General features: G+C 39.5%; 1 protein-coding gene across 7 annotated transcripts in view; it reads right to left on the bottom strand.

The window, feature by feature from the left end:
• The window catches only part of TNK2 (tyrosine kinase non receptor 2), a 305,681-nt gene that overhangs the window by 20,299 nt on the left and 261,411 nt on the right, over positions 1-23,971 (bottom strand). For 6 of the 7 annotated variants that reach the window (XM_056565498.1, XM_056565497.1, XM_056565499.1 and 3 more), the window contains 3 exons: positions 9,685-9,879; positions 7,434-7,525; positions 818-862 (listed from right to left, as the gene is read on the bottom strand). In XM_056565498.1, the coding sequence (XP_056421473.1) occupies positions 818-862; positions 7,434-7,525; positions 9,685-9,879 (332 nt within the window). The remainder of the gene's footprint in view (positions 1-817; positions 863-7,433; positions 7,526-9,684; positions 9,880-23,971) is intronic. The other variant, XM_056565495.1, reaches the window with a different exon arrangement.

Here is a 23,971-nt window from a genome sequence, read left to right as displayed (position 1 = left end):
GGTTTTGCCCATATTTTAGTATTACATGTTGCATCTGATACATGGCTGGGATTTGGATTCTGTTACAAAGAATTATTTTTATTTATGAGAACCTATGATCAGAATAAAAAAGGGGTGTGGTTTCTAGGCTTAGGAGGTTGTGAACCTGATCTACGCCCCTCTGCCTTATATTTACATCTCACTGAGCCTGATTCACACCCCATTAGTCTCTTATTTTCAACCCATGAGCATGATTCATATGATCCCTTAGCCTAATATCCACACCCCTTTTTTAAATAAGTTAAAGGGGTTGTCCTGTGAAAAGAGTCTGATTGCTGGGACACCTGCCAATCTCTAGAACAGGGCTCACACCAAGTACAGCACTCTCTCTGAGAGTCGGGATCCTAGTGGTCAGGGTCCTAGTGGTTCGGACACCCAGCGTTCATTCACTTATCCCCTATAGTGTGAATAAGGGATAAGTTATTTTTCTCCAGAAGTTCTCTTTATTGCATACCCGTAGCAACGAAACAAAAACTGTAATCAGGACATTTTATTTTTTATACCGGTCATGGGTCCTCTTTAAATATAACATTTTTAAAATGAAAAGCAAAATATATCTGATCATGTAAAGGGTTAGATACATTTTAGTTTTAATCTCTGAGCTGCACACTTTAAAGTCAACAACATCAAATCACTAATTCCATTGCACACATGTTAGTGCAACGTCAGTACAGAGTTAATCCACAGATCGTACACCATGTACCTTGAGAGAGAGAGAGTACAAGAGTACAAAGTGGGCAGGAGCAAGGTGCACTGAAGAGGGAGGCATGAAACTTACTATTAACTAGAGCAGCAGGTTGAGGAGGGCGAGGCGGAGGCTCCCCTGAGAGAAGACCAGAAAGCATTATAAAAAAGAGAGAGAGAGAGCAATTGATTTAATGATTGATTTACCAATCACGCAATTTATTACTGAAAGCCGGAGGTTATATGACAGAGGATACACATTAAAGAGATGAACAAATCCAAAAGTAAATCATTAAATAGGAAAGCAACAGGAGGTAGAAGTTATGAAAAAAGAATGCACATAAAAGCAGGAGACAGTATTTACATTTTAGGCCCTCACTCACATATCCCGTGTTTTTGCATCAGGGTTTGTCAGGGAGTAAATATACAATAAGTACCCAGGTGCCACTACAGAAAACACAAAAGGATTCCATAGACCGGACATCAAATGCATACAGATAATTAAATGGCTGGGTTCACACTTTACCACAGTTCCCTGCGGTTTTACAGTGTGCATTTTGGAAGCAACATTTTTTAATGGGAATTTTTTAAGAGGTTTAATTATGGAACAGAATGGCTAATTTGATTCAATGCAAATCCCATGTGAATCTTCTGCATGGTGATTGGCCGTCTCGCACACTACCGTTGAATGTGAACCCAGCCTCAGGTTTGGCTCACGCAACATTGTTTTACCGTATATACTCGAGTATAAGCCGAGTTTTTCAGCATGATTTTTCGTGCTGAAAACACCCCCCTCGGTTTATACTCGAGTGAACTCTCCACCCGCAGTGGTCTTCAACCTGCGGACCTCCAGAGGTTTCAAAACTACAACTCCCAGCAAGCCCGGGCAGCCATCGGCTGTCCGGGCTTGCTGGGAGTTGTAGTTTTGAAACCTCCGGAGGTCCGCAGGTTGAAGACCACTGCGGCCTTCGACATCATCCAGCCCCCTCTCACCCCCCTTTAGTTCTGTACAGTACTCACCTCCGCTCGGCGCTGGTCCGGTCCTGCAGGGCTGTCCGGAGAGGAGGTGGTCCGGTGGGATAGTGGTTCCGGGCTGCTATCTTCACCGGGGAGGCCTCTTCTAAGCGCTTCGGGCCCGGCCCCAGAATAGTCACGTTGCCTTGACAACGACGCAGAGGTACGTTCATTACCAACGTACTTCTGCGTCATTGTCAAGGCAACGCCTCTATTCCGGGCCGGAAGCGCGGAGAAGAGGCGCACCCGGTGAAGATAGCAGCCCGGAACCACTATTCCACCGGACCACCTCCTCTCCGGACAGTCCTGCAGCACCGGACCAGCGCCGAGCGGAGGTGAGTACTGTACAGAACTAAAGGGGGGTGAGAGGGGGCTGGATGATGTCGAAGGCCGCAGTGGTCTTCAACCTGCGGACCTCCGGAGGTTTCAAAACTACAACTCCCAGCAAGCCCGGACAGCCGATGGCTGCCCGGGCTTGCTGGGAGTTGTAGTTTTGAAACCTCTGGAGGTCCGCAGGTTGAAGACCACTGAGGGCGGATGATAAGAGGATGATGAAGGGGGGGTGTGGGATGATGAAGGGGGGGTGTGGGATGATGACAAGAGGATGATGAAGGGGGGTGGGGATGATGACAAGGGGATGATGAAGGGGGGATGTGTGGGATGATGACAAGGGGATGATGAAGGGGGGATGTGTGGGATGATGACAAGGGGATGATGAAGGGGGGATGTGTGGGATGATGACAAGGGGATGATGAAGGGGGGATGTGTGGGATGATGACAAGGGGATGATGAAGGGGGGATGTGTGGGATGATGACAAGGGGATGATGAAGGGGGGATGTGTGGGATGATGACAAGGGGATGATGACAGGTGATGATGATGAGGGTCTGGATGATGACAGGCGGTGATGATGATGAGGATGTTAATGACGGGTCTGGATGATGACAGGGGGGGATGATGTATTTCCCACCCTAGGCTTATACTCGAGTCAATAACTTTTCCTGGGATTTTGGGTTGAAATTAGGGGTCTCGGCTTATACTCGGGTCGGCTTATACTCGAGTATATACGGTATGTTAATTTATGGATAAAATATTTTGTAGGGAATAATGCTATATTATTCTGTTACAGATGTTCAAATTGCAACTTGGAGTTAAGTACCCTTAGTGGTCACATGGGGCTGCCTAGTAACATATTATACAGTTAAATTGTAATTGTATAAATCCACATACAGTGTGGTAACTGCTGGCAGTTTTTACCTATCACACTATTCTTAAACACAATGGGGGCAATTAATAAATGCTTGACAAGGGAAAACTAGCATAAAAATTTCACAATTTTTCACGCAGCTGTCTGAAAAAAGTCACTAATATTCTAGCAGAAATAATGACTGCACAAAAATGTGTGACTTTTTATGCTACCTCTAGTGTTGGTAAAAAAAAAAAAAAAAAGAGTTGCAGTTTTTCTATAAAATGTTGCGTGTGACTCCAGCCGGAGGCTATGTTCACACAATGGAATTTCTGCACTGAATTCAGCATTAGAATTCTGCACAGACATTTTGCTGCAGCAGAGTTCCACTGTGCATACGGAGGAGTTTCCATGGCAGATGTTTCTGCCACAGAAATCCCAGTTCTGGAGTCCACAGAAAGAAGTGTTAAAGGGGTACTCCGCTGCACACATCTTATCCCCTATCCATAGGATAGGGGATAAGATGTTAGATTGCGAGGGGTCCAGCCGCTGGGGATCCCCACAATCTCTGGGCCGGCACCCCTGTCATTCAGGGCACGGAGCAAACTCCGCTCTGTGCCCGATGACTGGCGATGCAGGCCGCCATGCCCCCTCCATTCGAGTCTATGGGAGGAGGCGTGACGGCTGGACCCCCCGCAATCCAACATCTTATCCCCTATCTTTTGAATAGGGGGTAAGATGTGTGCAGCGGAGTACCCCTTTAAAGGTTTCTATGAAATGTATGAAAACTACAGTCTCAGACCTGAGAGCAGGCTGTATCAGTGGCCTGCAAATGATCCCCAAATTGATTATGTGGGATAAAATTCAGAGTAGGGTTATACAAATAGCCATGCACCGCACTGGACAATTCCATGCAGGATCTCAACCTTTATTGAAAACAGGAAAAACTTCGGGTAAGATTTTGGACATCGAGACCCAGGAAAGAAATAAAATTCAGAGAGTGGATGGTAAACCTTTAAAAGAATCTGACAGCCTATTCACCCACACTTAGGCTAAGTTTTTACTTGTTTTTTTGTACTGCGTTTTGTGGTTTGAAAAGAAACGCCTGAAAAAACTGGAACTGTGTGGAAATTGCACCTTGGAGTTTTTTTTTGGTACCCAAAATTTGTTGGGTACCAAAATAAAAAAACAAGGATGCAGTAGTGATGGAAAAAATATGTTATTTAACAAAATTTATACATTTTATAACAAAATTAACATTTTTAATAAAGTGTGTGTGTTTCACTTTTTTTCTTTATTTTTTTACATTTTTTAGGTACTATTACTATTCACAACATGGAGCACACTCTGCTCCATGCTGGGAGCTGTAGTACCTGCATTCATAAACAGATCGCAGCGAGTGCAATTTCTGACACCTGTTGCGGTCTGTCTATTAATGCAGGTACTACAGCTCCCAGCATGGATCAGAGTGTACTCCATGTTGGGAGTAGTAGCACCTGCAGTTAAGGAAAGATCGCAGTGGATGTCACTCCTGACACCCGCTGTGATCCTCCTGTATAATGTATAGATGCAGCGGCCGCTCTTCTATGGTCCCTTGCACTGACGTATATATACACATATTCATATTTCCCACAGAGAGTTGGAACCATCTGGGTAATGACAGATCTCTGCGGGAAATATGAATAGGTGTATATATACGGCAGTGCAGGGGACCAGAGAAAAGTGGCCGCTGCATCTATACATTATACAGGAGGATCGCACCGGCGATCTGTCTATTAGTACAGGTACTATTCCCATCATGGAACAGTGTGTTCCATGCTGGGTGTAGTAGTACTACCTATAAAAATTTAAAAATCAAGAAAAAAATTTATTGGTACCCTACAAAGTTTTATTAAAAAAGGTATCTCCATCACTTTTTTGGATCGCTAAAGTCCAAAAAAGAATAAAAACCGCCTGCAAAAATGCCAAAGTTAAAACCCACATATAGTTTTTCTTGGAGTTTCTTCACTCCCATAGACTTCTATGGGAGAAAAACGCCATGATTTTGACAAAAAAAAAAAAATCGCCAGTGGCTCAACATGCTGCGATTTTGGAAAACCAAGGAGCTGAAAAATGCCAAAAAAGAGTGAATAAACGCCAAAGGGATTAAAAAAATGCCAATGTGAAAAACGCTAAGTGGAATAAGAATTTAGCGATTTCTCATTGATTTACAGCTAACATCTGGCCGCAGCGTTTTTGGCCGATAAAACGTCATGCGGCAGAATTGGCGTTTTTTTGGCGTTTAAGAAGAAAAAAAAAAACAAGTGGAAACTTAGCCTAAACCAAATATGCAGGGTTATAATGTTGGTGAACTGCTTTAAAAAGATGGGTTACTCATGTTAATTAGTGTAATAGTTGCATATTAATGGCCGTTTTTTCATTTCTTAGAATTGCGCTTCTGTGGTTTTTATTTTTTAGAACTATGCTGGCCGAGGTGGGATCAGCGATTGCTGCAACCAGCGATTCGGGCCCTAGGTGCTTACTGGGCCTAGGCATAACGTTGCAGCTCAGAAAGAGGACCGCAGCCGAGAACTGCAGAGGGACACTGGAGGCACTGCGGAAGTGCTGAAAGTGAGTAGAGGTTTATTTTTTTTTATATAACACGTGTTGGGCATAGTTCTAGAAAAAAACCTCTCCTAAAGAATTACCCATTTAATATCGCTGTCCCCTCAGAATAACTCAACACACAGCCATAAACGCCTTAACCCTGGCAAAAAAAGTTTGTACACCTCTATGTAGAAATTATAACTTTTTGTATGAAAATTAGTATGTTTAAAATTGTCCTATTCTGACCCCTATAACATTTTTATTTTTGCGTAGACGAGGACGTATGAGGGCAAATTTTTTGTGCCATGGTCTCATGTTTTTATTGATACCATTTTTTTGTTTTGATGAGACTTTTTGATCGCTTTGTATTCATTTTTCTTCTGGTTTACGAAGTGACCAAAAATACACAATTCTTGATCTTAGTCTTTTTTTACATTTACGCTATTGACCGTGTGGTTAAATTAACATTATATTTTAATAGTTTGGACATTTACGCATGTGGCAATACCACATATGTTTATACTTATTTTTGTTTACATAATTTTATTTAAAAAATGGGAAAAGGGGGGATTCAAACTTTTATTAGGGAAGGGGTTAATTTATATTTATTAACAATTTTAACACTTTATTCAACATTTTTTAGTGCCTATAGGAGGCTATTACATGCAATCTTCAGATTGCATACATTGATTAATGCTGCTCCATAGGAGAGCATTGATCAGTGTTCTCAGAGCTCGATTGCTACAGCTTGCAATGGCTGGCTGCAGCAAAGGAGCACTGATCGGACGGCAGGGAAGGAGGTTAAAGACTTCCCTCGCTCCTTACAGCTGATTGGGAAATCATGATTTCCTCGCGTTGGTCCCCATCAGCTCCGCTGAGCGGCCAATATTAGATTTCTGCACTTTTAGATGCCGTGATCAACTTTGAGAATAATTGCCAGACATCAGCCTGATGTCCAGCATTAGCCACGGGTCCTGGCTGCTGATAGCAGCCAGGACTATGTGGGTATGTTATGAGCTCAGCTCCTGACCTTGTTTTATACCTCTGCCGTGCCACTGTACCATTTATAAGGGGTTAAAGGGGTTCTGCAGCCAGAATTAACTTATCCTCTAACCACAGGCTGGGGCCCCCGCAATCTCCTTGTCCCGCTCAGTCAGGAGCACGTGTCGTCTAGAAATAGACAACACATGCTCATGACTGAGTGGGATGTGATCAGCTATTTATCCCCTATCATGTGGGTAGAAGATAAGTTAATTCTGGCTGCAGTACCCCTTTAATACCTGTTGGTTAAATAACATGATTTTTCCTTGGTTTTGTTACATACGCAGCAACACCAAATATGTATGGAAAAAAAAAATATTTTAACTTTTTTCCCTTATATATTTTATGTTCCAATTTTTTTTTTTATGTTCCCCTAGGGGACCAGATCTTCTGATCGCAGGTAAAATATACTGCAGTACAGATCTGTATTGCAGTGTATTATGTTTGTCAGTGTTACACTGACAGGAAAGTCGATCAGATTCTGCCTGAGGCAGTGCCTGATTGGCTTCCAGAGCAGTCAGACTGGAGGCTGTTCTCAGGCCTCTGGCAGCCATGGATACCATCGGCATGCCACAATCGCATTGCAGGCTGCCGATGAGGAACAAAGTGAGCCTCCTGCCTCTGTAAACCACCTGAATCCTTCAGTCCTCACTGAATATGGGATTTAAAGGGTTAAACAGCCCAAATTGAAGAAAGTGCTAACCTTTGCTATTTCAGAGGGATGCCAGCAACACCAGGCAACAGACACCCCACTGCTCCTGGGCACCCCACAGCACTAACACCACAGGAAGCTCTCCAAAAGGGTGAGCAGCCATAAAGCAGTTAAGCTATATAAACTCACATACACATATAAAGCTAGGGTAAGAAACAAAAAATCTACTCACTCTTTGCCCTCCCAGGAAGTTGAGTAGGCCTAGGGATTCCTTGGTCCAGTCCTAAAATATCAGGTGGATCCATGGGATTTCCCAAGTACAGCCTGCAAGAGAAAGCAGATAACAGTCAATGCATAAAGTAACTTATGCTACAAATATGAATCTCACATATGTATGTAAAATTTACCTCAAAATGATAAAGCCTAACATATGTACAAAAGCAGCAACATCTGACAGTCTGAGAAAATAATCTGTAATTCCCTTTTGTTTTACCTTAATAGTTTGAAAATTCATAATTAATGGCCCCAAAACAGCTTAAGGGCTTCATTTAATGATTAAATATTAATTTATCCTGTTAGGTCCTACAAAACATAACTTTTAAAGAATCTAACAGAAGTTGTTTTTTTCTTCTTTTATGTCTAGAAAATGCAAACATGCTGTAGCGCCCCCTGGTGTTCTTTTGATCCTTTTTATAGAACTTTCACTTAATATGGCCAGTGCTGGTGAGAAGAAGCCACTTTTTAGACAACCCTTTTAAAGGCTATGTACATGTGTATTGTATATACTACTCCTATACAGTGTGAATTGACCAGACCATCAACACGTTTAAAAAGGAGGTTGTGTGGGATAAATGAATGAAGCCCTATAACATCACATACTGTATAACCCTACAACAATTAGATAGTAATATCACATACATTCTTATATGATGTCTGATCAAAGGCTACTATTATTGTGTTAAAGAAGCAAAAAAGGGAGAAAAATACACCAGTTCTGACTACAAAAACATAAAGCATTAGTTTTATCTAAGACCTGGACTTTTATACTTGTCATCCAGTAGGGGGCACTTGCAAGTGGAAAAAACAAACATAAATATCACAATTTTGGATTTCCCAAAAAGTTATCCCTAAAATCAGCTTGGGGCAACTAAAAATTTTAAGAAAGGAATTCTGCATGTCTGACTTATATCAACCCATTAACACTTTACATACATGTTATTATCTGAAACAAAGTAGAGCATCTTGCAAGTTGATTGTGCTTAACAAGATGCTCTATGTACAATATTATGAAATCATTAATGGACATTTTTAGCAGATTAAATTGTCTATTATCCTTATATGTGTGGCCAAATTCAGATGGCAATCCTTATGTCTAAGACATGTAAATCACCTTATGATTAGTGGGGTCTGACCTCAGGGCCTAATACATAACAGGGATCCCCACGGGGGGTCAGGGGAGGGGGTTGTGTGCGCAGGCGTTTAAAGTACTTTCAGGGCTGAAGTAAATTGGTGTGGGTTAGTGTGTGAAGGACGGGAGCTGCGACTTTTGTGAGACTTTCAGAGAAAAGTCACACATCATGAGTCGATCACCACTGGATAAAAAATAGTCTAAACCACTGCAAACTGTTGTTCAGTTTCAGATTTGATCTATGGCTATTGTCGCTCAAAAGTTGCAGGAGAAGCAACAGACTTTTGATGTGACAATTTTAGAGTTAAAAAAAAAAAATTACCTAAAAAGCTTGATGGATTCCCCTCATGGTCTCTAGTACTGTACACAATACTCCAAGTGAGGTCTCACCAGTGCTCTATACAGCAGCATGAGCACTTCTCTCTTTCTACTGCTAATACCTCTCCCTATACACACAAGCATTCTGCTAGCATTTCCTGCTGTTCTGTTACATTGGGAGATAAATGTATAACATATGCTATGGGAAATGAGCATGTCGATGGATGATCCAATAATCATATAAGTGTTTAACCGGTAAAGGAAATAAGATTATACGTTGTTATTGAATTATTGAACTGCACTGCAATAGTTTTAATAGTTTTGAAAAATAATGCCGGATCTGAAGCCTAAACTAACTTTCCCCATAATAGGCACATTATAAGAAAGCACTGCTACGTAATTACTTTTTAACAAAGTTTTTCATTATGCCTCTTTTATAAAATAGCAACATATGTATTTTAATAAAGTAATATATTTGGAACAATTTAACAGTGACAGTTGTATAACTGAGATTCATTTCCGTATTGTTGGTGGAAAGAATATGATGAGCTACATCTGGAAAACTACATCACGCAACATATGCTCCGTAAATATAGCTTAACTTAATTGTATGGTATTAGCAAAAGTAAGTCATTCCTCTTTTCTGCTAATTTGGCATACTGTCTGAAGTAACATAAAGAAACAAGCGAATCAGGTTGGACTAATAGGCACAGTAACAAATTGTTCCTACAGTATTTCTAGAAATGTTGTTCCTTACTCATCAATCTTGTCAGGGAAGCCCCAGCAATGAGCTGGCACAGTGTCTCCATGGCCGGTGTGGATAAAGCTGTTCTTTAGAGGTCGACTAATATCATGAGCAGACAGTCCTGCTACAGATGTCACTGTGTTCCGTGGAAACTGACCAACTTTCAGTGTGCTTTTGTTCTGACCCCTCCACCAGTAATTCTCAGCCCTGTGGGAAAGATAAATGCCATGAGACCTCAAGCAACAATGAGTAGGCTTAACTCTGCTAAAGTAATATATACTGAAGTTAGCTACCGGAATAACATGGATGATTAAAATATACAGAAGATTCTTACCTTTTCTAACTAAGATACCTAAACAAATGTATCAGTTATCGAGACTTACCATCAGCTGCCCTAAAACCTCCAGCAATTCAGGTTCCCACTTCTGGAGTGGTTACGTGTTCAGTTTGTGCGATTAACTCTTTACCTATTTAACACGTGGGTACATGCATAGTAAAGAGTGAGTCAGCCCTTCTTCCTGTCATCCCTAGAGACACGCACAGACAGAGTACAGCTCCTCAGCTCTGTCACAAGCACTCCTTGCTGGCTCCTGTGGAATTCCTTACATCCCTTACTAATTATCTAGCCCCAAATTCCGGCAATTGAGGGGGCCAAGGACAAGACCTGACAGGCACCCACCTCCAACAAGGTTTATACTTTGAAGAACGGAAATGAAGTCCCCAATTTATAGGATAATAGTATTTTAACTAGTTTCCCTACTACACACCTTGTTAGGTGGTGGCCGCAACCCTATCTTTCTTAATTGCTCCCTGACACCGGTAAATGTGTTCAGTTTTAGGTGAAATGACTGTAAAAAGCAAAATCCCTGCATTTACTAGCCAGTAAGTGAATTATGTAAAAAATGTCACCAGACAAGGTTGGGGAGAGTAATACATGTGTGGTAAAAGAGTGGAGCAAAGGAGTGAGATGAATATTCACTTATTGTCCAAAGAAACCTGAGCATGTCACTGTGAAAACTATAGAATATATCGGCCCTCATCTGATGGTATAGTTGTACTGGATACTATGAATCCGAAAAAAATATATAATAATCACAATAAGTAAATATATGAGCAGCTTAGGATGGGCTCACACTGCATTAAGGTAAGGGCTCACACTGCATGCTGCTTAAGGTATACATTTTATAGGAATAAACATGTACATCAACAGTTGGTAAAAACAGATGCTGTTGTATGCCATTCGGCATAATCTGTTTTGCATTGACTTACATTGTAAAAAATAAATATTAGGATTGTAACATATACATTTTTTTTATATACAAAATAGTGTAGTCGACTATGTTTTTGCATGCAGCAAAAATAAACCTATTGTAACAAAAACTGTGAAATGGAGGCAAAAACATAGTGTGAGTGCACCCTTAAAACACACTGTGGTACTGATTTTCTTTTTAGTCCTTTCCAGAGTCTTATATTAATGACATGTACCAGCATTTTCCCAGAAGAAATCCTATATTATAACAACATTATTAAGGTTACTTACGGAGCCCAAGAAAGACAAGTCTAAACCCTATCCTGACAGGACTTCTGTCCCTGCTGCTCTTACACCTCTTTCCCCTTCACTTGTAACCCATCCCTTCTCTGAAGATCAGCTCACCTGCCCCCGCTGTGTAGCTGCCAGCAGGAATGGGAGCAGTGTGTGGGTGTGTAAGAGTGTATCTAAGCTGCAGCACGCCATTGGTACACAGGCAGGGTCAAAGGAAATGAGTGCATTTAAGTTCCTTGCTCTGCATTTAACCCATTCTTTGGCAGGGACAATGGTTTTGTCATAAGAATGCTACATTACAAGCAGTGAGATCCTAGTGATCTACAAAGTTATGATGGAATCTAAATCCTAGGCAATGAGTTCTGCTTTTAATGTCAATACGATACACACTAAAACTTTTGACACCTGCTGAATTATCAATATATATTGCTTCTGTCTTACAGTTTGGGGTAGACCTTGCTTTAACTATTTGTTATAAAAAAAGTAAAAAAAAAAATGTTTATAAGACACCACTCATCTGCATGTGGGCCTTTATTCCAAGTCCTTACCCTGTAAAAAACTGCATTTCCCTGAACAAACATATACTTTAGACCACAGCAGAAACAGTTCAAATTTTGACAGTAAATGTTTTTTTGCAGTTTTATTCAAAAGAAAATTGTACAGTGCATATGCATTGTATTTTGCATTGTATTGTACATAGTTGTATCTGTATTTATTTATTTATATAGCGCCTACAGATTCCGCAGCGCTTACAATTATGGGGTACAATCAAAGACAAGTATCAGACATAAAATTACACAATAACTATTCAAACAAGAGGTGTGGGGATATGTTGGGGATATGTTGGGGATATGTTGAGGATATGTTGAGGATATGTTGGGGATATGTTGGGGATATGTTGGGGATATGTTGGGGATATGTTGGGGATATGTTGAGGATATGTTGGTGATATGTTGGTGATATGTTGGGGATATGTTGAGGATATGTTGGTGATATGTTGGGGATATGTTGAGGATATGTTGGTGATATGTTGGGGATATGTTGAGGATATGTTGGTGATATGTTGGGGATATGTTGGGGATATGTTGGGGATATGTTGGGGATATGTTGGGGATATGTTGGGGATATGTTGGGGATATGTTGGGGATATGTTGAGGATATGTTGGTGATATGTTGGGGATATGTTGAGGATATGTTGGTGATATGTTGGGGATATGTTGAGGATATGTTGGGGATATGTTGGGGATATGTTGGGGATATGTTGAGGATATGTTGGGGATATGTTGGGGATATGTTGAGGATATGTTGAGGATATGTTGAGGATATGTTGGGGATATGTTGAGGATATGTTGGGGATATGTTGGGGATATGTTGGGGATATGTTGAGGATATGTTGAGGATATGTTGGGGATATGTTGGGAATATGTTGAGGATATGTTGGTGATATGTTGGGGATATGTTGGGGATATGTTGGTGATATGTTGGTGATATGTTGGGGATATGTTGAGGATATGTTGGTGATATGTTGGGGATATGTTGAGGATATGTTGGGGATATGTTGGGGATATGTTGGGGATATGTTGAGGATATGTTGGGGATATGTTGGGGATATGTTGAGGATATGTTGAGGATATGTTGAGGATATGTTGAGGATATGTTGAGGATATGTTGAGGATATGTTGGGGATATGTTGAGGATATGTTGGGGATATGTTGAGGATATGTTGGGGATATGTTGGGGATATGTTGGGGATATGTTGGGGATATGTTTGGGATATGTTGAGGATATGTTGGGGATATGTTGGTGATATGTTGGTGATATGTTGAGGATATGTTGGGGATATGTTGGGGATATGTTGAGGATATGTTGGGGATATGTTGGGGATATGTTGGGGATATGTTGGGGATATGTTGAGGATATGTTGGGGATATGTTGGGGATATGTTGAGGATATGTTGGGGATATGTTGGGGATATGTTGGGGATATGTTGGGGATATGTTGGGGATATGTTGAGGATATGTTGGGGATATGTTGGGGATATGTTGGGGATATGTTGGGGATATGTTGGGGATATGTTGGGGATATGTTGGGAATATGTTGGGAATATGTTGGGAATATGTTGGGAATATGTTGGGGATATGTTGGGGATATGTTGAGGATATGTTGGGGATATGTTGAGGCCAATTAGAGACTGTTATAGGCCTGTCTGAAGAGATGTGTTTTTAGGCCACGTTTGAAACTATGGATGTTGTTGTTGAGTCTGAGGGATTGAGGGATAGCATTCCAGAGAACCGGTGCAGCACGAGTGAAGACTTGGAGACGGGAGTGAGAACTTCGGATTATAGAACATGTTAGTGTGAGGTCATTAGCAGATCGGAGAGAACGTGTAGGATGGCAGACAGAGATGAGAGAGGAGATGTAGGGAGGGGCAGCATTGTGGAGAGCTTTGTGTGTGAGACTGAGGATTTTGTACTGTATTCTGGACTGAATTGGTAACCAGTGTAATGACTGGCACAGGGAGGAGGCGTCGGTGTAGCGGCTGGAGAGGAAGATGAGTCTGGCTGCGGCATTAAGGATGGACTGGAGAGGAGAGAGTTTGGAGAAAGGAAGGCCTATTAGTACAGAGTTACAGTAGTCAAGGCAGGAGTGAATCAAAGCAATAATGAGAGTTTTAGCAGTTTCAGTAGTGAGAAATGGGCGGATCTGTACAACCATTGGTGTGCTGGTCATGGTCATACTTATATATACATATATTGATGCAGTCTTCTGTAGCCAGTGCTAGGAATGGATCCAAAACAAGAGACCTATATATTCTTTCGATGGAAATCTGTCCAGTTTCCCAGATGCCAGGTAGAAATGTCAATATCATTTATAACTTGCTAGGTTAGGTTCATGTGGTGCTTTGCAGTATCCAGTAGAAGTATTTGTAAAGGGACTCCTTGACTTAAAGGGGTACTCCGCTGCTCAGCGTTTTGGAACACATTGTTCCAAACGCTGGAGCCGGGAGCTTGTGATGTCATAGCCCCACCGCCACACCCCCTCCCATATACTTGCATTAAGGGGGCGGGGTTATGAGATCACAAGCTCCCAACCCGGCTCCAGCGTTCGGAACAGTCTGTTGCAAACGCTGAGCAGCGGAGTACCCCTTTAACAGTCTGATATATCACAAATATATTTTTGTTTTCTACTGGAACCTGATCTATGAAATAGCACAGATGTCTGCATTATTCAATGCAGCAAAAAAAAAACACAGGCCATGATATACGCCAACTGAATGGAGGCCAGATTGGCTCTTTTGGCCTCCATCATGTGATGATGGTTCATGAATGTCATTACCATACGCACTTGGAGATTTCCCAATGCAAGCACCAAACATACACCACAAATGTGCTGTATAAAGAGTGCACTTTAAAATTGGAAAAGCTAAATCATGTTCCTTCCGTGCCTTCTCGATCACTACATATGAGCTGTGACTACATATGAGTTGTAATTACATGTGAGCTGTGACTACATATGAGTTGTAATTACATGTGAGCTGTGACTACATATGAGTTGTAATTACATGTGAGCTGTGACTACATATGAGTTGTAATTACATGTGAGCTGTGACTACAAATGAGTTGTAATTACATGTGAGCTGTGACTACATATGAGTTGTAATTACATGTGAGATGTGACTATATATGAGTTGTAATTACATGTGCTGTGACTATATATGACTTGTAATTACATGTGAGCTGTGACTACATATGAGTTGTAATTACATGTGAGATGTGACTACATATGAGTTGTAATTACATGTGAGCTGTGACTACATATGAGTTGTAATTACATGTGAGCTGTGACTACATATGAGTTGTAATTACATGTGAGCTGTGACTAGATATGAGTTGTAATTACATGTGAGCTGTGACTACATATGAGTTGTAATTACATGTGAACTGTGACTATATATGAGTTGTAATTACATGTGAGCTGTGACTACATATGAGTTGTAATTACATGTGAGCTGTGACTACATATGAGTTGTAATTACATGTGAGCTGTGACTACATATGAGTTGTAATTACATGTGAGCTGTGACTACATATGAGGTATAATTACATGTGAGCTGTGACTATATATGAGTTGTAATTACATGTGAGATGTGACTACATATGAGTTGTAATTACATGTGAGCTGTGACTACACATGAGTTGTAATTACATATGTGCTGTGACTACATATGAGTTGTAATTACATGTGAGCTGTGACTATATATGAGTTGTAATTACATGGGAGCTGTGACTACATATGAGTTGTAATTACATGTGAGATGTGACTACATATGAGTTGTAATTACATGTGAGCTGTGACTACATATGAGCTGTAATTACATGTGAGATGTGACTACATATGAGTTGTAATTACATGTGAGCTGTGACTACATATGAGTTGTAATTACATGTGAGATGTGACTACATATGAGTTGTAATTACATGTGAGCTGTGACTACATATCAGCTGTAATTACATGTGAGCTGTGACTACATATCAGCTGTAATTACATGTGAGCTGTGACTACATATGAGTTGTAATTACATGTGAGCTGTGACTACATATGAGTTGTAATTACATGTGAGCTGTGACTAGATATGAGTTGTAATTACATGTGAGCTGTGACTACATATGAGTTGTAATTACATGTGAGCTGTGACTACATATGAGTTGTAATTACATGTGAGCTGTGACTACATATGAGTTGTAATTACATGTGAACTGTGACTATATATGAGTTGTAATTACATGTGAGCTGTGACTACATATGAGTTGTAATTACATGTGAGCTGTGACTACATATGAGTTGTAATTACATGTGAGCTGTGACTACATATGAGTTGTAATTACATGTGAGCTGTGACTACATATGAGGTGTAATTACATGTGAGCTGTGACTACATATGAGTTGTAATTACATGTGAGATGTGACTACATATGAGTTGTAATTACATGTGAGCTGTGACTACATATGAGTTGTAATTACATGTGAGCTGTGACTACATATCAGCTGTAATTACATGTGAGCTGTGACTACATATCAGCTGTAATTACATGTGAGCTGTGACTACATATGAGTTGTAATTACATGTGTGCTGTGACTACATATGAGTTGTAATTACATGTGAGCTGTGACTACATATGCGTTGTAATTACATGTCGGCTGTGACTACATATCAGCTGTAATTACATGTGAGCTGTGACTACATATGAGTTGTAATTACATGTGTGCTGTGACTACATATGAGTTGTAATTACATGTGAGCTGTGACTACATATGAGTTGTAATTACATGTGAGCTGTGACTACATATGAGTTGTAATTACATGTAAGATGTGACTACACGAGTTGTAATTACATGTGATCTGTGACTACATATGAGTTGTAATTACCTGCGAGCTGTGACTACATATGAGTTGTAATTAAATGTGAGCTGTGACTACATATTAGTTGTAATTACATGTGAGCTGTGACTACATATGAGTTGTAATTACATGTGAGCTGTGAGTACATATGCGTTGTAATTACATGTGAGCTGTGACTATATATGAGTTGTAATTACATGTGAGCTGTGACTATATATGAGTTGTAATTACATGTGAGCTGTGACTACACATGAGTTGTAATTACATATGTGCTGTGACTACATATGAGTTGTAATTACATGTGAGCTGTGACTATATATGAGTTGTAATTACATGTGAGCTGTGACTACATATGAGTTGTAATTACATGTGAGATGCGACTACATATGAGTTGTAATTACATGTGAGCTGTGACTACATATGAGTTGTAATTAAATGTGAGATGTGACTACATATGAGTTGTAATTACATGTGAGCTGTGACTACATATTAGTTGTAATTACATGTGAGCTGTGACTACATATGAGTTGTAATTACATGTGAGCTGTGACTACATATGAGTTGTAATTACATGTGAGCTGTGACTACATATCAGCTGTAATTACATGTGAGCTGTGACTACATATGAGTTGTAATTACATGTGTGCTGTGACTACATATGAGTTGTAATTACATGTGAGCTGTGACTACATATGAGTTGTAATTACATGTAAGATGTGACTACATATGAGTTGTAATTACCTCTGAGCTGTGACTACATATGAGTTGTAATTACATGTGAGCTGTGACTACATATGAGTTGTAATTACATGTGAGCTGTGACTACATATGAGTTGAAATTACATGTGAGCTGTGACTACATGAGTTGTAATTACATGTGAGCTGTGACTACATATGAGTTGTAATTACATGTGAGCTGTGACTACATATGAGTTGTAATTACATATGAGCTGTGACTACATATGAGTTGTAATTACATGTGAGCTGTGACTACATAAAAGTTGTAATTACATGTGAGCTGTGACTACATATGAGTTGTAATTACATGTGAGCTGTGACTACATATGAGTTGTAATTACATGTGAGCTGTGACTACATATGAGTTGTAATTGCATATGAGCTGTAACTATATATGAGTTGTAATTACATGTGAGCTGTGACTACATATGAGTTGTAATTACATGTGAGCTGTGACTACATATGAGTTGTAATTACATGTGAGCTGTGACTATATATGAGTTGTAATTACATGTGAGCTGTGACTACATATGAGTTGAAATTACATGTGAGCTGTGACTACATATGAGTTGTAATTACATGTGAGCTGTGACTACATATGAGTTGTAATTACATGTGAGCTGTGACTACATATGAGTTGTAATTAGATGTGAGATGTGACTATATATGAGTTGTAATTACATGTGAGCTGTGACTACATATGAGTTGTAATTACATGTGAGCTCTGACTACATATTAGTTGTAATTACATGTGAGCTGTGACTACATATGAGTTGTAATTACATGTGAGCTGTGACTACATATGAGTTGTAATTACCTGTGAGCTGTGACTACATATGAGTTGTAATTACATGTGAGCTGTGACTATATATGAGTTGTAATTACATGTGAGCTGTGACTACATATGAGTTGTAATTACATGTGAGCTGTGACTACATATGAGTTGCAATTACATGTGAGCTGTGACTATATATGAGTTGCAATTACATGCGAGCTGTGACTATATATGAGTTGTAATTACATGTGAGCTGTGACTACATATGAGTTGTTATTACATGTGAGCTGTGACTACATATGAGTTGCAATTACATGTGAGCTGTGACTATATATGAGTTGCAATTACATGTGAGCTGTGACTATATATGAGTTGTAATTACATGTGAGCTGTGACTACATATGAGTTGTAATTACATGTGAGCTGTGACTACATATTAGTTGTAATTACATGTAAGCTGTGACTACATATAAGTTGTAATTACATGTGAGCTGTGACTACATATGAGTTGTAATTACCTGTGAGCTGTGACTACATATGAGTTGTAATTACATGTGAGCTGTGACTACATATTAGTTGTAATTATATGTGAGCTGTGACTACATATTAGTTGTAATTACATGTGAGCTGTGACTACATATGAGTTGTAATTACATGTGAGCTGTGACTACATATGAGTTGTAATTACATGTGAGCTGTGACTACATATGAGTTGTAATTACATGTGAGCTGTGACTACATATGAGTTGTAATTACATGTGAGATGTGACTACATATGAGTTGTAATTACATGTGAGCTGTGACTACATATAAGTTGTAATTACATGTGTGCTGTGACTACATATGAGTTGTAATTACATGTGAGCTGTGACTATATATGAGTTGCAATTACATGTCAGCTGTGACTACATATAAGTTGTAATTACCTGTGAGCTGTGACTACATATGAGTTGTAATTACATGTGAGCTGTGACTATATATGAGTTGCAATTACATGTGAGCTGTGACTATATATGAGTTGTAATTACATGTGAACTGTGACTGTATATGAGTTGTAATTACATGTGAGCTGTGACTACATATGAGTTGCAATTACATGTGAGCTGTGACTATATATGAGTTGCAATTACATGTGAGCTGTGACTACATATGAGTTGTAATTACATGTGAGCTGTGACTACATATGAGTTGTAATTACATGTGAGCTGTGACTACATATGAGTTGCAATTACATGTGAGCTGTGACTATATATGAGTTGTAATTACATATGAGCTGTGACTACATATGAGTTGTAATTACATGTGAGCTGTGACTACATATGAGTTGTAATTACATGTGAGCTGTGACTATATATGAGTTGCAATTACATGTGAGATGTGACTATATATGAGTTGTAATTACATGTGAACTGTGACTGTATATGAGTTGTAATTACATGTGAGCTGTGACTACATATGAGTTGTAATTACATGTGAGCTGTGACTACATATGAGTTGTAATTACATGTGAGCTGTGACTGTATATGAGTTGTAATTAAATGTGAGATGTGACTACATATGAGTTGTAATTACATGTGAGCTGTGACTACATATGAGTTGTAATTACATGTGAGCTGTGACTATACATGAGTTGCAATTACATGTGAGATGTGACTATATATGAGTTGTAATTACATGTGAACTGTGACAGTATATGAATTGTAATTACATGTGAGCTGTGACTACATATTAGTTGTAATTACATGTGAGATGTGACTATATATGAGTTGTAATTACATGTGAGATGTGACTACATATGAGTTGTAATTACATGTGAGCTGTGACTACATATGAGTTGTAATTACATGTGAGCTGTGACTACATATGAGTTGTAATTACATGTGAGCTGTGACTACATATGAGTTGTAATTACATGTGAGCTGTGACTACATATTAGTTGTAATTACATGTGAGATGTGACTATATATGAGTTGTAATTACATGTGAACTGTGACTGTATTTGAGTTGTAATTACATGTGAGCTGTGACTACATATTAGTTGTAATTACATGTGAGATGTGACTATATATGAGTTGTAATTACAGGTGAACTGTGACTATATATGAGTTGTAATTACATGTGACTTGAAACAGCTCATATGTAATTACAACTCATATGTAGTCACAGCTCACATGTAATTACAACTCATATGTAGTCACAGCTCACATGTAATTACAACTCATATGTAGTCACAGCTCACATGTAATTACAATTACAACCCTAGTTATTAAGAATTAAATTTTATTAGGTGTATTTAAAATATGTCCAAATTAATGAAAAAAATAAGATATAATGTGATTTAAAACCATAGTCACTAGGTCAGTTGAGGGTAAATGCTACATATATTCCCCTATAAACTTCATATGAGGGCCGGATATGTAATTCCTGGATCAGATTTCACTTATATTTATATAGTATTCCACTCTCATCCAACTCTGTTTACTGATAGTACTGAACCTAATGCTGCTGTATAAAATGTAACACATCAATATAAGTGAAATCCAATCCAGGAATTACATATCCAGCCCTGATATGAAGTTTATAGGGGAATATATGTAGCATTTACCCTCAACTGACCTAGCGACTGTGGTTTTAAATCACATTATATCTTAGTTTTTTCACTAATTTGGACATACGGTATTTTAAATAAACCTAATAAAAGTTAATTCTTAATAACTAGGGTTCCCGAGTTTGGGAAACTAGTCTCAGGAGGGCAACAGCCTGAATGGGAATTTGAGAAATTTGTATAATATCCTGGGGAATACCAGATGGGTAATTTGGAGTTATTGAAACATGTAGGGCATAATATATCACTATCACTGCACTACAAGTGTTCTGACTAAAACTTTGCAGATGTCAGTCATTTCACTAGTATGTCAGTGAATGAGTTAAAACCATGCATATTCCTCTCTGGCCTGGTTGGAGCTATTAGTCTACTCTGACGCCTGGGCACAATTACGAGGTGTGGTTGAGATGGGCGCTCCCCCGTGACTCACATTCAGCTCTCCACCTAGACCTGATAACCTACACACAGGGTGAGTCAGTTGCATACTCACTATGTAACCCCTGATTTTCCAATGTGTTAGTAAAATGACAAGTTAGCTGAGTTAATTCCTGACATAATGTATATTGACAAAAGTTCTTATTGACATTGACTTCAGGAACTATTTAGAAAACAAATATTCAGTTTACTATATAGGAGGTGTTATACACTTCTCTGCTGTGCATTCTTTAGCCATTTCTTGCTTGCAAGGTGTACACCTGTATCCCTATTCACCTGTTTTCTGCTGACCTTTCATCTCTTCATCTGCTTATTTATAGGAAAGTACAATTTTTCTGACTTTAAACAAGTCACACACTGATGGAGATAATCTGTATACTGAAACACAAGACTAGTTTCTTGTTTTTGCATGTTAGAACCTGTCTAGTTACTATGGCCACTACTTTACACTAGCTCTCAAGCTATCCATGTTGATTTATTTCAGTGCTTCTCCAGTATCTAAGATGATTAACCCTTCAAACTTTAGTTCTTCGCATGAAGCAAATCAAAATTTTTAGGTAGATAAAACACCTATTAAATTTAGCAACCGTAACTGTCTATCATTAATAGATGTCTTTTCTTGCATTCCATTGTATAAGCCTTTTTTTTGCTTGTCAATAACATTTCTTTGTTTGAAACTAAATTTAGCAACTGTATCCACAGATAAAATAGGTAATCCTCTGCGTGTCTCGGAAGTATACCTTCCGAATTGTCTATGTTGCAGCGGCATCCTGCAGCTATTGGACATTGAGTGCGGGAGTGGTTTCACCCACACGTGATGATCACGACTGACACCTACCTAGTCTCGGAAGGTAAGAAGAAAGCATAAGTAAGGGCCAAGAACAGGTTAGACTTTTTTTTGCTATATGTACAGCCCCTTTAATTGGTCCCCCTCATTTCCCACCAAGTCAATCCATTTAAAAGCCTATGTCATCCCTAACATATTTGTAAATCACTTTATTGACCAAAACCCCCTCTCTTTAACCCCCCTAAAACCCTTAAAATTTGTCCACATGGTGTCACACTGCCCTTTGCCCTTTAATTTGCAGCAACAGAATGACCAAGACAAAACCCAGAGAGAGGAAGCAGGGCTTAGCTATTACTATGTGCAGGACAGAGGAAGAGAGCCTGGAACTTGTTTTCCTGCTCCAGAGGGTGCCTGAAAGTTAGATCAAGGCTTCCTTCTAATCTCTGGCCAGCCGCAAAGTTCTGGGAAGCTATCCCTTGTGTACATTGTCATCTTTAGCAGCAGCAGTTCACTGCTTAGACCAGGGCTGCTTTTGTAATGGAATCCCCTACCTTGCTGTGATTCCCTTCACCCACTCCTTTTATCCTGCTATAATCATAAGTAGCAGTTCACTTTTTAGAGCAGGACTGATGTATCCCCTGCCTTCCTGTGATGTTGTTTACTTTCTGTTTAAACAGCACCCTTGCAAAGCCAGTAGATCAAAAACCTGCTTCCCCCATGCCATCTATAGTAGTGTACTGTAAATCATTTCCCACCACAGCGCTAGTCTGTTCTGTCCAATGCAGTTATGAAGCACTATATCATGGCATAGCAGAGAGATTTAGGTGCTGTTCTGTAATTAATAAGAGAAGGGAAAGGAAGTCCAACTGTAAGTACTGTTGGCAAACAACCCAGCTCTGGTCCTGCCCCTCGAAATGGAGAGCATGATAAATAACTTTCCCTTGAAAGACCTGTAAGCTTTAGGGCTTAAGGATAAAGAGGATATTTGCCGTATGGGTATCCGAGAATGATATCAGTGGTACAATTAAAATAAAACGGTCAGATATTTTCTCCTGCACTATCCACAGTACTGGTGGATAGTGTGGGAGACGCTGATTAAAACGAGCCCTACCTTGCCCGGATTCGTCCGGCTATATTGCCCACAATTGTAGTTTTATGTGTATATCTTGCTGTAACTGGCACGGGCGAGGCTCCTGCAGGTTAACTGGAACTGATGTCAGCGCCGCTTATGAATATTCATTCCCCCTCCCTCCAGTTCTCCCTCTCTTCGCCACTCCTAACTGGAGGGAAGGGGGATGAATATTCATAAGCGGCGCTGATATCAGTGCCAGTTAACCTGCAGAAGCCCCACCCGTGCCAGTTACAGTAAGATATACACATAGAATAAAACTACAATTGCAGGAGAACGGACTGGCGGATCCGGGTAAGGTAGGGCTCGTTGTAATCAGCATCTCCTGCACTATCCACCAGTACTGTGGATAGTGCGGGAGAAAATATCTGACAGTTTTCCTTTAAAGATTATGTACCATCTTAATACAACTTTACAAGTGGTTTCCAATATAACATTCTTCATTACTGAACAAATCACCAAGGATTACTAATTTGGTACCACTGTTGGTTAGTTGGTGTGAATCAAAGATGTAATTTTGGAGTAAACTGGGAGTAGGCTAAGGAATGGGTCAGGCAGAATTATTTAGTAGGAGCTAAGCTCAATGGGTGGCACTAATTTCTATAATTGTATGAACCCAGAAAACTAAATGGTGACAAAAAAACTTAAAGTTTACTAAACTTTTAATTAAATGGCTAATAGGCAACATTAAAGGGCAGCTCCGGTGGAAAACCATTTTTTTTCATATCAACTGGTTCCAGAAAGTTAAACAGATTTGTTAATTCCTTCTATAAAAAAAATCTTAGAGGGGTTATCCACCATAAGGTGATTTTAGTACGTACCTGGCAGACAGAAATGGACATGCTTAGGAAGGATCTGCGCTTGTCTTGGGGCTAAATAGCTATGT

Source organism: Hyla sarda, chromosome 3, assembly GCF_029499605.1.
Source record: "Hyla sarda isolate aHylSar1 chromosome 3, aHylSar1.hap1, whole genome shotgun sequence".
NCBI classification, from domain to species: domain Eukaryota; kingdom Metazoa; phylum Chordata; class Amphibia; order Anura; family Hylidae; genus Hyla; species Hyla sarda.
The sequence above is the reverse complement of the archived record's forward strand: the minus strand, read 5'-3'. Positions and strand labels throughout refer to the sequence as shown.